We start from the raw sequence: 17873 nt of genomic DNA on the forward strand, positions 1-17873 counted from the left end.
TCAAAATAACAAGATAAGATACAGTATGTTTTAAAATATGTCTGAGGGTTACACTTTAAATCAGGTAAGTATTCCATCTATCAATCATGTCTTCCTACCATCATCTGAATAGGTGACTATGAAACAGAGTTAGCAAGATAACTTTATTCCATTCTTCAGTCATATTTTTGGAGATAGGAAATCCTAATTAGAGGTGAAACTCTAAAGACACTAACATTAATGTAGTTGTTTTTAATAAGAAATATAAAGATCACGTTTCTTCATTGATTATGTATGATAAATGTTTTTATTACCATTAGGAAACTTGTTTGGGTTCTATTCTGCCTATCACATGCATGTTTGATGATGTATTTCAGTGCAAGTGAACATAAATTTTCAAGTTTCTCTATCATACCTTACGATTTACCGAAGTGCCAACAATACTTTATATACATGAATCCTCTGATTTTTGGCATTAGAGGTAGTCAAAGCACATTAAATGTAACTTCATTTAAATGTAATTAGAAGTGCAATTTGGTGCTTTGTTCTTTCTTTTCATTTTTCAATTACCTGCATTCCCCCAACTGACTTCAACCGTGCATGAATTACACAAGGTCAGACTATGGAGAATTGTTTCATTTTTTAAAAAAATAATAAACATGCTATAAAATGCTAGCCTGCAGCATGATCTTTAATTTCCTGGAATTGTACTGGGTTCCATCAGTATTCTTAGAAAATAAAGATGACATGTGTTATAGCCCAGACCAGGTATACGCTTAAGCAAAGAAGAAGAAGAGGAAGATAAGCTAAAATGTGTAGGAGAGTATTTTCCAGGAAAATGAAGCATTGGGAGGGAACATCCTTGCCGTAACCTTCTAGTAAATGGTTCTTACCAGATTATCTTCTGGTAAAAGTTATTTAAATTTTGACAGTACCCACTATGACACAAATTTGGAGAGCATACTCACTTGCCATCACCTACTAATAAATACTAATTGGATATACTGGAATAAAACTAAGATCACTGTTATTAAAGTTTATGCATACCACTTAATTATGTTTCTAAATGTTAACAATCTTAAGGATACAGTTGTTTATCCTTTGCTTATTCCATATGTCATCTATATATGTAACTCAAAGCTTCTTACCCTTAGGTTACAATTCATACTAATACAGAATACAGAGTCCATCAGGGACCTGTTAGTGTGCATTGATGTCTTTTTTCACTTACCTCAAAGCTGGTCAATCGGATTTCGTTTTTCCAGCTGGATAATAGAAACTACCACATTGTACCAGCAGAGGGCACTCATGAACTTTGAGAAAGTGAACAGTTTGATTTATGCTCACTTTCTATTTCTTCAAGTGTATCAAAAGAAATACATTACAAATATGTAAAATGAAGAACTGCATGATTCTCAGTTATGCCTCTATGCAAAAGCCTAGTCAAGTAGCTTTAGAAGATTTATACAAATGAATTCAGAAAGCACTCTAGAAGAGATAACTGAAAAAGGAAAGTTTTGATCTGCTATAAGAGAGTCCCAACTTGGATAATAATAATAATAATAAGTTTGAATTTATTAGCCGCTCCCTTTCCAAGTAGGACTCGGGGCGGCGTACAATGGGGCATATGAAACACAGAAAATATATAAAAACACATAGGCGTACATACAAAACATACATATAGATACACGAACACGGACTCGAACTCGGAGGAGGTAAACAATTTACATCATATAGACAGTTAAAAAACCCGCATTAAAATACCCCAATTATAAAAACCCCGTATAGAATTAAAATTTAACGTTTAAAATACAATTTAAAACCAGTGAGCAATAACAGTGAGCAAACTCCCAGTTGCAAGTAATATCAAGGAAAGTTAAACTGGGCATACCTGGGGATCTTGCAACAACTCAGGAAAGGTTTGGGGTAGACATCTCTGTGGTAAAGAACTTTCTCAGGCGGCATGATGTCAGCCAGCGGGGTTAGGATTAGAGAAGGTCCCAAAAGTGCTTTTCCAAAACTGTACTTGGTTTATTCCTTCAAAACGTTTCCCTTCTCATCCAAGAAGCTTCTTCAGTTCTGAACTGAAGAACTGAGAGCTGAAGAAGCTTTTGGATGAGAAGCAAAACATTTTCAAGGAAAAAACCCAAGAAAGTCTGGTTGTCTTTTGGAAAAGCATCTTTGGGACAATCATGACCTTGAGAATCTCCATAGATGAATAGATAAGGTATATAACTGCCAGTTGTGTCTATGGAGATTCTCAGTCATCCAGGTCATGGATGTCCCAAAGATGCCTTTTTTTTTCAAGAAGCAAATGGACTTTCGGGGGGGGGGTTTGAAGACATTTCACTTCTCATCCAAGAAGCTTCTTCAGCTCTGCAGAGTAAAGAAGCTTCTTGGATGAGAAGCGAAATCGCACTTCAAAGGAAAACCAGAAAGTCCAGTTGCCTCTTGAAAAAGCACTTTAAGGACAACTGCCAATTGTCCAAATCAGGGTAAATCTGTTTTCTAGACTCATGTGCAAAATTCAACAGCCTACCAACTGTGACTCCATTCATTGTCCCTAGGTTCATAAGAAAAAGTTTTACTAAATCAGCAAGATATCTATTTTTTCAGTGGCCCTTCAAAGAGGACTCGGAGAAACTTCCAAGCAGCATGGGCAATGCTTCACTTAACGGCGGTCAGTATAGCATGTAAAGTCTGAAACTTGATGGTGCCTAGAACAGAAGACTCAACCTTTTCATTACATCTTAATTGCAAATTTTGACGGCCCATTGGAAGAAATGCCCATCTGGGTTCAGTTCCAAGTGGGGGGAAAGACACTGGAAACATGACGGCTGTTTGGAAAGATGGTTTTTAATGGTGGACAGGACCACGTGGTTTGAGGTCCTGGGGGAAAGGGGGATCACATGCCTTGAAGATCCTGATGAAAAAAGGGCCCCACCTTAGAGTTTCCTGTTCCTGTACAAGAAATGTATCCCATTGGCTGTCAGACTCCCAGGGGACAGGGGTGGGTCTTAGCTAACCTTGTAGGCTGTCTGTGTCCCAGGCTTGGGTGATGCAATCTCCTCAGGTGCCATGTGGTAAAATCTATTGCTAGATGGGTAGAGGGCTAATCCTATCATGTCCTGAGGGTCATATCTTAATCCCATCACCCTGGAGGTGAAGGGGGTAGATCTTTGTTATGTAGAATAGACTGGCTCAGGCTAAATCACCATTGACAAAGGTGGGGGATGGGTGAGTTTCGGCTTCCTTTTTAGGGGAAATATTCTGCCCTTTTAATATTTCCTAAAATATTTCATTTTTCTAGGAAAGGGGTGGGTGCTGACTTCCTACATAGCAATGTGAAACCTGCTGGTATCATAGCATAAGTGCCTATCCCAGGTGACACATATAAAATCCTAAAAGTAAGTAAAACGAAATAAAACATAAAATTTGCAAGGGTAACTCAAACTTTCCTGATATTTTCAACAAGATTATTACAACTTTCACAGAACTTGGCGATTCTTTAAAAGAAAAATTTGTACCAAAAACCTCGTGCCACTTGCTTCAGGCATCACAAACCGCAGATCTGTAACTACTGGCTTAAAGTTATCAGGGTGAATAATTGTAATAGAATCTTCTCCTCACCATAATTTGTTTATTGTCTCATTAAAGTATTCAAGCCATTATACTCTGTAACAGCAAATACATGAATTAAAAATGGAGTGAACTTTTCTGCCGACTTTTCTGCCTACTACTCAAAGATCGCACTGAACAATCCAACATTTTAAGGTAAACAATTTAATTCTATTTTTTCTACCCACCCGGTTACTTTAATTCAGCAATTGAATTATCCTCGCCTGTTGTGTAGGGCTTCTGAAGGTCTCCAACATCTGGTCTGCAATCTTGTTTCACCATCCTATCATCCCAAAGCAACAGAACTACAGTCCCACCACAACAAGTATTAGTTACAGCAGGAACAGAAATGTTACCCTCTGTAAAGCATGGAGGACAAAAATACATCTTATTTCCTGCCAATACACAAAGCCATAAAAGTAAGTACAATCTGTGGCAGAGCAACAATGCCCAAGAAAAGTGCTCCAGGGGGGGTTGATCAATCCTGATTAATGCGTGTGTGCCTTGGAGAGGAATAACAAAACAGATTGCTTTGGAATGACAGCCCAACAAGCTACGCTGGATTCATTGTTTAGAAAGATAGGGAGGTGCATTAAAAGCAGAAATCGGTTGGCTGAAGTGGATGAACTTTTCCTATACACACACCATGATGCCTGTTTCAGCAGTGAAAATCCAGAGAAGAATCACTATTTTTTTTCCCAGCAGGTTTCTGATTTTTATAGCAGTATGGTAAAACATTAAGATTAAATCTGTTCTGACCTAGGCTTCCTGTTGTGGCCCAGCAGCGGCCAGCTGAGCTGTTGGTGGACTCTGACAGCTCAGACCATGATGGGACTGCTCTGGAGGATGAGGAAGACTCTGTAGGGTGTTTGGAGTCAGAGCAGGAACTAGAGAGGCCTGTTGGCCACCAGGTGGCATCTGAGTCAGGGAGCAGCGAGGAGGAACAGAGGGAGGTTGTCCCTGATGTGAGTATGTGTAGAATTGATAGGAGAAAGGAACAGCTGTGGAGAAGACGTCATATAAGGAAGTAAGGACAGCTGGCTAAGGGTGTGGCCCCTCCCAAAGAGTTTATAGGTGGAGCGATGGGAAGGGAATCTTTGCAGGAAACAACAGTCCATTATACGAGCCGTTGAGAAAGCATTCTGTAAGTTTAATCTTGGGTTCTTGAAGATAACTTTCTAGGCTCCTAGCCAAGGGGTGGCTTTATCTATGTAATTAATCGTGGCAGACAGCCAAGCCTGTGTCTGCATATTCATTGGAATCATGGGACAGAACAGCTTCCCAAGAGCATGAAGCAAACTCTTGGTCCCGACAAAAAAACCTTTCATTAATTTAATGTGAATTCTGCTCATTCACAGCCAGCAAAGTCTTTCAAGGGAGGATTTACAGTCACAGAGCTGAGAGCTGCCCAGCCAATATCTGCAAATTGTGACAAGGAGTCTCAGAGAGTCACGATCCAATTAAGCAAACTATTCGCCTCCTGCAACTCCACTCCCCTTTTGCTCTTTTATTTCCTCTGGGAGGGACCATTCATTGTCCACCTGTGGTCTTACTCCCAAGTTGACCCCTGTTCTTTAGCTGTTCCCTTCATTTGGCAACTCTGTGCATGCACATACTGGGAACAGGCTCCAGCTGTTTGTCTGCCTCACTGATGTCTGACTCTGAAGGCAACCGATAGCTGGCATATGGCTCTGGCCCCCACTCTGCCTGACACAGAGCCCTCATCAGAACCTTCCCCAGACTCCAGGACTGGCCCATGTCCCCGTCCCCCCCCCCTGAACCTCCTCACTGTCCAAATCTGCTGCCAGCTCTGCTGGCTGCTGGTGGGCCAAAACAAAATCATAGAAATACTAAGTTTGCTGAATTTCCTATTCATATGTATTATCAGTTTAAGATACTCTTGCCATTATAAAACTGCAAATACCCAGCTTAGAATTTAGGGCTATGAGATCTGGACTTCAAAATTCTGGATGACCACTAGAATGTATTAAAGGAGCAGTGGAGCAGTGGTTAGAATGCAGTATTGCAGGTTGACTCTGCCCGCTGCCAGGAGTTTGATCCTGACTGGCTCAAGGTTGATTCAGCCTTCCAACTTTCCAAGGTTAGTAAAACGAGGATCCAGATTGTTGGGGGCAATATGCTGACTTTGTAAACTGCTTGAAGAGTACTGCAAAGCACTATGAAGTGGTATATAAGTCTAGGTGCTATTGGTATTGCTATTAAGAAGTTTATATTCATGTTGTCTTCCTCCCTTAGCTGCCATCTATAGCCTATATAAATAATTAATCTCTCAGCAGAGTACTCCTTTTTTCACCTAACATATAAAAAATTCAATACTGTAGCAAATGCAAATCAGGCACTTTGTAATACAGCCAGCCAGATGCCTGACAGGCACATGAAGGAGTTGGAACATAAGAGGTGACCTACGACACACTTGACCAACTTTAATAATGATTCTAACTCTCTCCAAGATCTGCCGTGTATACCCAGAGCCCTTGCACAAATGCAGTCCTAGCAAGGCTTTCTGATTACAATGACCACTTATTGGACAGACAGACATCAGTAGGCATGCAGCTAATCAAGTGTTTGGGAGACGTATTTTGTACTGTTAGGCCTTGACAATTCTGTAATGTAAATGATTTGCTTTTTCTTTCCAGTACTTTTCTTTCCAGGACTAGATATATGAAAGTGGTCAACTGATTCATTTCATGTTTCTGCAGTACATTAGTCCCCTCTTTGACCCGTTAAGTGGATTATGGGTATTAATTTGATTAATTTAATTAATTAGATTTGTTATAGCCACTCATTCCCTTAGACCAGTGTTTCTCAATTTTGGCAACTTTAAGACCTGTGGACTTCAACTTCCAGAATTCCCCAGCCAGCATGGCTGGCTGGGGAATTCTGGGAGTTGAAGTCCTCAGGCCTTAAAGTTGCTAAGATTGAGAAACGCTGCCTTAGACTCTGGGTAGCTTACAAAATCCCGAAGACAATTAAAAAGAATAGACAATAAATAAAGTTGAAGACTAGAGTTCACAGCAGACGTTTACTTTTAAAAACTTAAGGGATTTTTTGTAATATTCAGGTGGCATTATGCATCACTAGAATCTGCTCTTGAAATTCATTCTTTACATTGCATCAAATCAAATCAAGTCAAATAAAATAATATTCTACTATATATAGTTGGAAGGCAAGGGTTAACACACTACCCATTTAACACACGTTCACCCAACCTTCGAATGTCGGTACTATCTGGAAGGAACACTGGTGATGAACACTGAGCTTAGAAGAACTTTACCGTTTATGCAGGAGATAGGACACTGCATATGATACATAATTACTGTGCATCCCACATTCCCAGGTAACTTTATTAGAAAATTATATATTGGAAATTGAGATGTAACAAATAAAGCTTGATACATTTTATTCAAGGTAATTTGAAGAAACAAACAATAGAAAGAGAACAAAGATCATTTACAAATACTTTTGTAATTCTTTTAAATGACACGAATCAGTTTTCAGGTTATATACAACTTTACTTACATGATTTTTCAAAACATAATATCATAAAACAATTTGTCACAAAGCAACACTGACAAATGAAAGTAAGAATTCAGCTGTGGTTAAGGACCTTAATTAAAGCAACATAGTGTAGCCTAATACCATACAGATTGGGAAACCATGGACATTAACTCAAGTGATATTTATATTTTTAGACTGAGATCAATTACACAGTATTGTATGTTCAATTATAAAAGCAGATAGTTTCATTACAGGTAGTCTTTAGGTTACAGTGACAATTGGCACTGGGAGTTTGCTAGTCATAATAATAAATAGTAAAGCATAATGTCACATAACTACAATCCAGGTTACATTTTAATCGTAGAATGTGCAGGTCATTAAGTGAGAAGCAAGAGTTTTCAGGCAAGGTAACCATTGGTGGTGGGAGAGGCTGGGGGAGGCTCTGGGAGACCCAGTGAAGACCGTGCATGAATTGAGGGGGGCTGGGGAGGGCTTGGAAACCCTGAAAAGGCGGTGCATAGGTACTGTGGGCCAAAGCAATTTAGCAGAGTGATTTGCGACCTTCTCTGCCAGCTTCCCCATTGACTTTACTTGTGGGAAGGTAGCAGGAAAGGTAGAATGAATAGGAATAGGAATAGGAATAGGAATGGGAATAGGAATAGAACTTTATCGTCATTTTAAAATGTACACAAATCAGCATACATTGAAAATGGTGATCAGGCCTCTCTACAATATTGTAATTGCAAGCCAGACAACCTTGTGCCCAGATCACAATCACATGAGCACAGGGGGACTGCAATGAGAACTTTGGGAACCAATCATGTGTCCATTGTTTTCAGTGCTGCCATAATTTTGAGTGGTTGCTGGATAAATGGGACATAAATTAAGAACTACCTGTAACAAAGTATACATAACTAAAGGCATGCAAAAATATTCAAACATAAAATCCCTTTTGTTCTGAGTCCAGAATACTTCCAGTGTACAGGTAACAGTTTACAATAGCAACCACTGTTTGTTGGCACCAGTAACTTGGTTGCTAAGCAGAGCGGTCTCTAAATGAAACCATGACTATGCTTATAATCATACGTCAGCTTTCCTGACTTGCAAAGATTTTAAATGTGAGGATTCATCATAAATTACTTTTTCACAACTGTCAATGGTCACTCAATGAGGTGGTCACTATATGAGAACTACCTATAATTATAACATCACTGAACCAGAAGAGTTGTAAAATCATTTGAACACTATGATGTGGTCAGAATACAATTTTCAAATTAAAAATGCTTGTTTACTTATCAAATTTTTTAAAAAGTCATCTCCTGCATTTATTCATTTTTATTTATTTATTTATTTATTTTCTCTGCTGCCCATTTTTCTATAACAGCGACTCTGGGAAGGTTACAGTATAATAAAAAGTTTAAAAGTTCTAAAAAGCAAAATTGGAATTAAAATATTAAAAGAACAAAGATGATAGGCAGAACCTTCCACCTCCAACAGGTCCCTATCAGGGCCCCAGGCCAAGCAGCAGAGCCAGGTTTTTAGGCTCCTCTGGAAGGACAAGAGTGTAGAGGCTGACCTCAGGTCTGAGGGGAGAATATTCCAGAGGGCAGGGGCCACAGCAGAAAAGGCTCTTCATCTGGATCATGCAGGCCGAAGTTCTTTGGCCAACAAGACCCTTCCCCCTGAAATGGGGGGTGGGAGGGTTAGTCCCATCAACGTTAAGCAATTCCTCGGGTACCCAGGACTCATGCCATAAAACATACGGTTAACATGTGTTGCATCTCACAGGCCAAAATTTTTTGTTCATCTGAGCTTAGTACTCATAGCCCCAACAAACACTCAAAACAGATTGCAGAGAGGTAAACAGAACAAATCAGTAGATACATTCACAGTAAATTTAAACAATCCAATTAAAATACAGAATTTACAAGCAATACATATGCACATATGTACAGGGTTCAATATGTAATCGCATTTCCCAACAATAGTTATTGCAAATTTTAAGACAAACTTGTTTTTAAGAGGTGGGTGGGGGATATTTTGCAAATACTAGAAAATAGATCCAATAAATACCTTTAAGCGAGTATAGTAGGGCATTCATTGAAGAAAATATATTCCCAATATATGTATGGGATCAAAGCAAGTACAGGTGGCCCTCGACTTAATAGAATTCCTGTTGCTAAGCAAGATGGTTGTAGTTTTGCCCACTTTTGTGATCCTATTTTGCCATGATTGTTAAACAAATCCCTGGGGTTAAGTGAATCACATAGTCATTAAGCAAATCGCTCTTCCTCCATTGATTTTGCTTGTCAGAAGGCATCTGGGAAGGTTGCAAATGGTGATCACATGGGGTGCTGCCACAGTTGTAAATATATGCCCATTGCCATGCACTCAAATTGTAATCATGTGACATGGCGGATACTGTGAGTGTGAGGCTCAGTCTGTGAGTCACTTTTTTCAGTGGGGTTGTAACTTTGAATAGTCGTTAAACGAATGGTTGAAAGTTGAGGACTACCTTTATGGGGCTTTATAGCTTATTTTTATTAGATAATACACTGTATAGCAATAGACAGCCAATTCCCTCCCCTTCCTCCAACTCTTCCTTGAGATTTGAGAGCAAATCAACAGATTATGAGGATAATAAGTCACCTAGTTGTTAGAAGGGAGTAACATTTGCAAGGGAAAAATAGCAGATGGGCAAGTTTCTGAATTCTTCTGCTCTTCCCTGTAAATGTTTTGCATTCTCAAATTGTGATAATTTCTCTCTTCAATCCCCTCCCACCATATGACTGATCCACTTACGATAATAGGAGTAACAAAGGATAAAATGGTGTATTGAGTTGACTTGGAATAGTTGACAAACTCTCTTCCAAGCAAAAGAGAGCAATGTTTTCAAAATCAGAAGGGTAGATTTCTACTAATATCTCTCTAATATCTGGTGAAATGCTGGATTTCCTTCCCCCTCTAACATCTGTTCTCTGGTTTATTACTATGGTTCTTCAGTGATTAGGAATACAAAATACAGGTCAGTGAGCCAAAATGATAAAAAAGCAGAAAATTAACAAGTGACGCATAATACTAAGGTCAAAAATCATAGTTCAATATGTGCTTTATATAATGAAGGTCCCAGGTTCAATCAGAACTTAAATAACAAACCTGGAAAATATATATCTCCCCTTGAGGTTTTGGAGAACATTGCCAATCAAAGCTACAGTAACTATGGAAGAATTTATATTCCTTGCAGATAGCTGATAATTTGCAAATTATAGGAATATAATAGGAATATAGGAATATAAATCCTTTTGAAACGTCTTCAAAAGAAAAAACAAGCAAGTCCAGTTGCCTCTTGAAAAAGCACTTTTGGGATAGGATTGCAGTGTTTTCTGTCACAATAATTTTGTGCATCATTGCCAATAACAGCTTTTTTCTCCTTCAGGGAGATTTAGACTACAATTAAGATGTACAATGTTTTCTGACTTTTTCTAAACAGTCTGAAGAGCAGGACAGGAGATAAGAGAATCTTTTCTGGAAACAGAGAAACTTACAGAGTTGAATTAATACATTTGAGACTATCTTTTTAAAGAACTAAGAAGAATAGGATAATAAAGAAAAAAGAAATGTACATTTTGTTTGAACAAAGACTAAAAAAACACCCAAAATGTTGGAATGATAATAACGTCTTTAGATACTCTACTAACTCTTTGATGTGTTTCTTTCCATGATGGATGGCAGAACAAAAATAGCAGGAAAAATGTAAAAGTGCTGTTTACTTTGTGCATAAAGCCACTGCCTAAATGCAAAGAAACTGTTGCTTTTGTTAATGAATCTCAGAACTTCAGATGGATTTTAGATGACCATGAGGGTCTTAGAAGGGATTTACTGATATGATCCATGTCACCTCAGATTATTTTAGACTCAGAATTGTTCCAGGTAGTCTTTGATGTAGAACCATTCATTTGAAGTTACAATGGCACTGAAAAAAGTGGTTTACAATCAGTCCTCATACTTACAACTATCGCAGCATTCCCACGGCCATGTGATCATAATCTGGGTGCTTGGCAATGGGCATGCATTTTGGATGCCATAGCTCACTTAACAATCAACGTGCTTAGCAAAAGAAATTTTGGTCCCAACTGCAGTCATAAGTGGAGTACTGCAAGCCTGTAACAGAATAGCAGCATTGGAAGGGACCTTGGAGGTCCTCTAGTCCAACGCCTTGCTCAAGCAGGAGCACAACCTATATACCATGTTGTAGTTGTCCAATCTCTTCATAAATCTTCTATAATAAGGACATTGATGAGTTTCATAAAATAGTCTCAATATAATACCTGATTTCCCCCCACACCACTTTTTTGCCCACTAGACTCACAGATCAAGAGGATGAGGGTACTTGTCTCTTTCCTTCATAGGCAGAACAAAGTATGGAACCAGGTGCAATGTCCCTGTCTTATCTCTGTAATGTTCACGATGCATCTGAGTAAGCTACAAATTAAAAATAAATTGGGTCAGGAGCATCAATATCTAGACCTGAGTTCTTCTGAGAATACTTACTTCATGTATTTACTTGATTTCTCCAAATCATCCACATTACTGTTATGTAAGGGTTAGTGTGCTGAACCCACACTAGGGAATTCAATGTTTCAAACTCTGTTCATCCATGATGCCTATCACCTTAGTGAAGAACTGAATTATCTTCTTTACATGATTGCTGTGAGGCTAAAACTTAACAAGGATGGGTGAATCTGCTAATTGTGCTCAATTCAGTTTCTCGTTTTTCCAGATGTATTTGCATTGGTTTGTTTGCACGTCGTCTGCATTCATGCATGTTTTCCCCCTCCAAATCCATACAAAAATCTATATGCATTTGCCAGAGTTGCCAATTTCTGTACAAACTGTTCTTCCTTATGCACTTTTCCCAATACACTACTTTCCATTAGCACATTTTTTCCTTATAACATTATTTTATGCCAATTTCCCATCAATATGCATGTCTTTATGCATACTTTTTAATTTGATTTTAATTTAATGTACAAATTATCTCCCTATACCCTCTGAATGGTTTTGCAGTATGTGTGAATCAGAAGATCAAGGAATCATTAAAAAATCCTGGCTTAGCATTATCTGAGAATGTGGTCTGTATGTGAAAAGGATATGTCCAGAAATGTATATAAGAGCAAAATTATCTGTAAAATTCTATTAACCTTAAAAAAATAACTGAAAATGAATGACCTTTTTGGTCATGTCTGCTTTCTACAAATGTATCTTTTTATACGAATAAACAAAAGCAGTCAAAGGATCCACCTCTTTGCCAAAACGATGACAGCAGCAATACGCCTTAAAATGTGTGTGCAACATCACAGTACATAAAAGGGTGGAGTTTGCATCAGGTTGGTGCAATGCTACTTCACCACTTGCCACTCCTGTGAATGTTCTCACAAGGGAAGGCAGCAAGTTTGGAAGCCATGATTTGTAAGAAAAGGGAGGAAAGGCTTGCAGGGAAAGAACTTCCTCTCCCCATTTTGCTATTTTTCCACTCAAAATCCCAGAGGTTTTTCTTTATTAATAATATCCAATGGTTCATTGTTGCCGTTTTCATGCAGCAATGGGTTCAAACAGGATACTGAATTCTAAATCTGAGTTAACAAAAACCAATTGCCATATTCATACCTGCCAAACAAGACAGATTATGGTTTAACATAACATTCTCATTCATGCAACATGCTAACATCTAGATGAGATGGATAGCACACAAATCAACTAAACAAACAAACAAATAAATAATAAATGTAAACTACAAACCCCTATAATATGCTAAATTATAAATTACCCATTGCTACTGTAACCTAATCCATTTGTTTGTTATGAAAACCAAAATATTTGTAGTTTGCTCCTAAAGCTGAGCGGTTCAAACTATTGAGTAGGACAGACAATGACTTTCACAATAGTCCTGCATTTTTACCTGAAGCAATCTTTTTTTTTTCTTCTCTCTCCCTTTCTCTCTCTCTCTCTCTCTCTCTCTCTCTCTCTCTCTCTCTCTCTCTCTCTCAGTGTGTGTGTGTGTGTGTGTGTGTGTGTGTGTGTGTGAGAGAGAGAGAGAGAGAGAGAGAGGGAAAGAGAAAGTGTAACTAGAAAGGGCTTTTAAAAAATTAAGTTTTAATGTCATTACTTTATAAAATCACTGAGAAATAAAAGAAAAAAATCTGAACAAATAGTGTTTCTTTTCAGCCCATTAATTTTGACATCCCACTCTTAATTATTTATAGATTGTTTAACTGCTGTGGATTCACTGGCTATCAATATTAAGAAGAAATCCCCGTTATTTCCAGGCTTATAAAGGAAGAAAAATTGAACTAAATTCAATGTAGCAGTATCTGTGTATGCTGCTTGTTTTTTTGTGAAATGAATGGCTATATAATTTGATTATAAATAATAAAATAAATCTACCTTAGAATACCTTTCTGTATTCAAAAAGGCAGTTATCAACACCTATGACCAGACAAAGCTATTTATGTGCAACCCCTCTATTTTTCCCACACAGTTTTGCACTCGCAACTGTGCTCAAGATTGGTATCTTATTTTTTCCCTTTTTAACATTTTTTAACAATTTATTTGGGTTTTTTATATTTTATTTTTTGTAGAAACTTAATAAAGCATATTAAAAAATAACAAATAATGGGAACTGGAATCACAGGTTGATTGCTGGCAAGTTGACTAAGATTCTGTTGAGTTTTCTCAATAAATATAAGCTTTCTTGTGATTGATGAAGAGAATACAAAAGACCAGGTTCTTGCTCCATAGGTAAAGGTTCTCCTCACACATATGTGCTAGTCGTTCCCGACTCTAGGGGGCGGTGCTCATCTCCGTTTCAAAACCGAAGAGCCAGCGCTGTCTGAAGACATCTCCATGGTATGTGGCCAGCATGACTAAATGCCCAAGGCACATGGAACACTGTTACCTTACCACCAAAGGTGGTTCCTATTTTTCTACTTGCATTATAACATGTTTTCAAACTGCTAGGTTGGCAGAAGCTGGGACAAGTATGTGGCACTAGGGATTCAAACCGCTGAACTGCCGACTTTCTGATCAAAAAGCTCAGCATCTTAGCTACTGAGCCACCGCGTCCCCAAAAATAGCTGAAATAGCAATGGAGTTCTCATGGCAGACTGCAGCAGTGAGTAGCAGCCTCGATAGTGCAGAAGGCTGAAGGGAGAACATTTGGTAACTTCTGAACTAACACAATAGCCTGCTGTAAGAAATCAGGCAATAAACAATCACTCTTGTCTACCCATCTGAATCATTTTTTCTATATTTTCTATTATCCCAACTCACCCTGTCTTCTGCACTTATTAAACCTTGTTTTTCTTTTAGCTAATTGTCCCAGGACTAATGAACATAATCCACATGAACATGTGGTACAATTTGTCCCTACCTGCATGTCTCTAGCTGCAGAATATATCATTTGTCCATGCTCTTTCACTGAAACCTGTCCTCTTAAAAAGATCTGCTTGTCAAAGGGGGTGGGGGGGGGGGTGGACAATTCCATTTTTTATTATGCGAATTGAATTTTCTACTTTCAAAATATAAAGCAGCTAATCTTTCTTTATTCCAACAGTCCTAGAAGGAAAACCTAAAGGCTATTTCTATCCTAGTAGATCCTTTTCTATCAATGTTAAAATGTTGAAGAACAGGCATAGATCGAACTGTAAAAGACTATTAAAACACAGAGAGCATTCAAATTACATCTAGGATTAATGTAAGTAAGTATCACCAAATTGGTGGGGGCAGTATTTTAAAAATGGGAAACATTCATATATGAATAATATATTAGCCTGGGCACATATATAGGATACCTACCTCAAATAAAAAGAAATTATACTAGCCAGAATAAAGTTAGTACCTGGTTCTGCTGATTGCCTAAACTGGTTTAGTAAATTCTTCATGTAACTGACTTTAGTTTTGCAGATTTTGGATGTAACTGACAAATTATCTGAAGAATGTTTCTATGCATACAAGTGTGCAAGATCCCATTTATCATTTTAAACACACATAAAAAGCATAAATGTCATCATATACATTACACATCCTATTGCTTTAACAAGCATTCCTTTCCCACTCTTAAACCAAGTGTTTACTCTTAGACAATAATGAAATATCCCTAATTAATTTAATGCATATTATCTACATGACATTTTGAATTCACAGACAATTTCAAATTATGCATAATTGACCATGAGGGAGAGGATATGTCTTGAAAAGCAGCTTTACCTTGTAGAACTCTTGCAGTTCTTCTGAGCGGTTCATATCCAAATTGTAACGAGAGTAATTAGGGGTATGTAGCCATCGATCCCAGCCTCTTTCCCTTTCCCCAATCACAAGAGATGGGTCACGGGAGAAAAGAGTTGGGAATTGCCCCCCTTTGCTGTAGGGACTGTGGCTGGTTTCCATTGCAGCATTTCGGAAGTCTTGAAAATATTTCATGGTAGTATTTCCATAGGTGTCACCAAAGGAAAAAGCTACATTAGGGACATGGCCACGGTATCTAAGAGAAAAAGAGAAAATCAAACTACACTCATTAATTTATTCACCCTGATAACACTCAATATTTGCAGCATTTTGCAAACATTATAATCTTCACAAAAACAAACAATTATTATTACATCAATTTTGATGCAATGAAAGCAGCTGATGGTTTCTTGGCTAACTTAGACTAGTGTCACATGTTATTTCTATGCCTCTATGTAGACCTTTTCCTGGGAACCCATATATTTTACTTGAACCACTACTGAAAAACTAAGTTCTAATTGCTTACGTAAAATATTCCTAATCAGAAATTATTATGCAAAACATATTTTAAAATTCGTCTTTCTAATTTTCTTCTTCCCACCCCTCTCAATATTCAGTGTCCAAGTTTTTCAACAAGCACTTCATAAGTTCCGTATTAAAAAGATATTAGGAAGCTACTCTGCCCAATTTACAACCCTCACTAAGCCTGTGAACAAGGGAAAACAATCTAATTTAACATTATTCCTAAATGACTGTTGCTATGCAACACATTACTCAGTTTGCATGTTTTCTCATATTGATGCTTTCTAGAAAATGACCTCCATCTCAATAGTGCATTTAATAAGTTAATGACGTGATTTTTTTCTGAGCAATTTTTAAAAGAGGAAATGAATTATAGATATAACACTCAAATTTATAGTGTTCTTTTTATAAGCTATATATAAACAAGATCTCCACTACTGATTTATAGCATCTTCTTGAATCATCTAACCATCACTATATTAATATAATAATGAGACCAGCACTTATATCACTTAAACAGTAGCTGAGTGATGGTAGAAGAGCTATAAAGGGAATAACCATAATCTCTTCTACAGTATTCCTAATTACCTGAAACTTGTCATATTCCTTCTTTCAAATAAAGATTTCTCAGCATCATACAGCATACAATTTGCATTTGAAAGACATATCAATGCTATTTTGAGTTCCTATTTTCCTGGATGGTAGTCATCACAAGAAGCTCTTCTTAGAAGAATGAGTTGCTCAGCAATAAAATAGGAACACTTTAACATTGTGTCACAAAAAACATTTGAAAATAACAGATTAAGAACTGGGAAATTCATTTGTAATATACAAAGGTGTAGATAAATAAAGGATGGGAATATAATTATCAGACTGGGCATTATCATAACTACAACTAGCATTAAGTAAACATTATCATGACTAGGTGGTTCAGTGGCTAAGGCACCGAGCTTGTCGATCAGAAAGGTTGGCAGTCCGAATCCCTAGTACAGGTCTCTTGCGTGAGCAGGGGATTGGACTAGATGACCTCCAAGGTCCCTTCCAACTCTGTTACTGATTACTGTTAAATATGCACTATATGGGGGAGGGGGGTCAGAAGTGAGGTATCATCGTAGGGCATTATCAATATTTTGCTCTCTCTTTTTTTTTTTTACTGTACAGTATACCAACAGTTCTATTATAGTTTATCCCCTTTTAGTTTAAATGCTTTATAACACATTGCAACATGTGTTCTTGCTCCATAGGTAAAGGTTCCCCTCACACATATGTGCTAATCGTTCCCGAGTCTAGGGGACGACAAAAAGCAGCTTTTTACAAATAAAATCCCATTTAATAACGTCGGTCTTCTGAAAAAGTATGGATTATGGAACGCCGCCGTCTTTTGCTGACGGGACAGTTCGGTCACAAATCCTTCCAATTCGTATATGTTCCCAGCGCCCCAACCTCTACCCGGCGCCTCAAATCCCCCGCCGTCCCCACCTCAACTAAAGGCATTTGCGGGCCACCCACCCAGGCATGAGCCCCGGCGGCACATAGACCGCGTTGTTTTGAGTCAGGAGGGTCCCAGCGCTGCGGGAGGCCATAGCGACGGTCCTGTCAGCGGCGAGGGACGGATCCAGTCACGAACACCGCCAACTAGCGTAGCCGGGGGATTGAGAGCCTTAGGGCCGGCCTACTGAAGGCCGAAGCAGTCACAAACCAGTCGCCATGGCAGCCGAGAGGCCCCGGCTCCGCTGCTCTGGCGGCAGAAGGCCGCTCCCTTCGCCTCCTTCACCCGGCGCCCGTCCTCCTCCCGCGCTCCTCCTCCCGCCAGGAAAAAGCGGGAATGTGGCTCCCACGCGGCGGCAAAGAGCATGGAGTGTCTTAAACGAAGAACTGCAACGGGAGGAAATTTTGCTCCAGGCCAGAATATGTCCCGGGTCATTTTATTCGACCTTTTTTTAAAATCCCTA

The 17873-nt window shown here is 38.5% G+C and overlaps 1 protein-coding gene across 1 annotated transcript; it reads right to left on the reverse strand.

Moving 5' to 3' along the window:
- Positions 1-7001: 7001 nt before the first annotated feature.
- CIMIP2C (ciliary microtubule inner protein 2C) lies at positions 7002-17571 on the reverse strand. Its single transcript, XM_081944320.1, has 3 exons — positions 17431-17571; positions 15382-15655; positions 7002-11598 (listed from the first exon to the last, which is right to left on the reverse strand). Exons 1-3 carry the CDS (start codon positions 17502-17504, stop codon positions 11482-11484), a joined length of 465 nt encoding a protein of 154 aa, XP_081800446.1. The 5' UTR covers positions 17505-17571; the 3' UTR covers positions 7002-11481.
- Between the last annotated feature and the right edge of the window lie 302 nt (positions 17572-17873).

This window comes from Natrix helvetica, assembly GCF_964273705.1.
Source record: "Natrix helvetica genome assembly, chromosome: 2".
Taxonomy (NCBI): domain Eukaryota; kingdom Metazoa; phylum Chordata; class Lepidosauria; order Squamata; family Natricidae; genus Natrix; species Natrix helvetica.

Coding starts and splice junctions, on each gene's coding strand:
- CIMIP2C (XM_081944320.1), bottom strand. CDS start 17,504: ATGGCCTCCCGCAGCGCTGGGACCCTCCTGACTCAAAACAACGCGGTC. Junction 15,656..17,430: donor CCGCCGGGGCTCATGCCTGG/GTGGGTGGCCCG, acceptor TTTTTCTCTTAG/ATACCGTGGCCATGTCCCTA. Junction 11,599..15,381: donor AACTGCAAGAGTTCTACAAG/GTAAAGCTGCTT, acceptor TTTAATTTGTAG/CTTACTCAGATGCATCGTGA.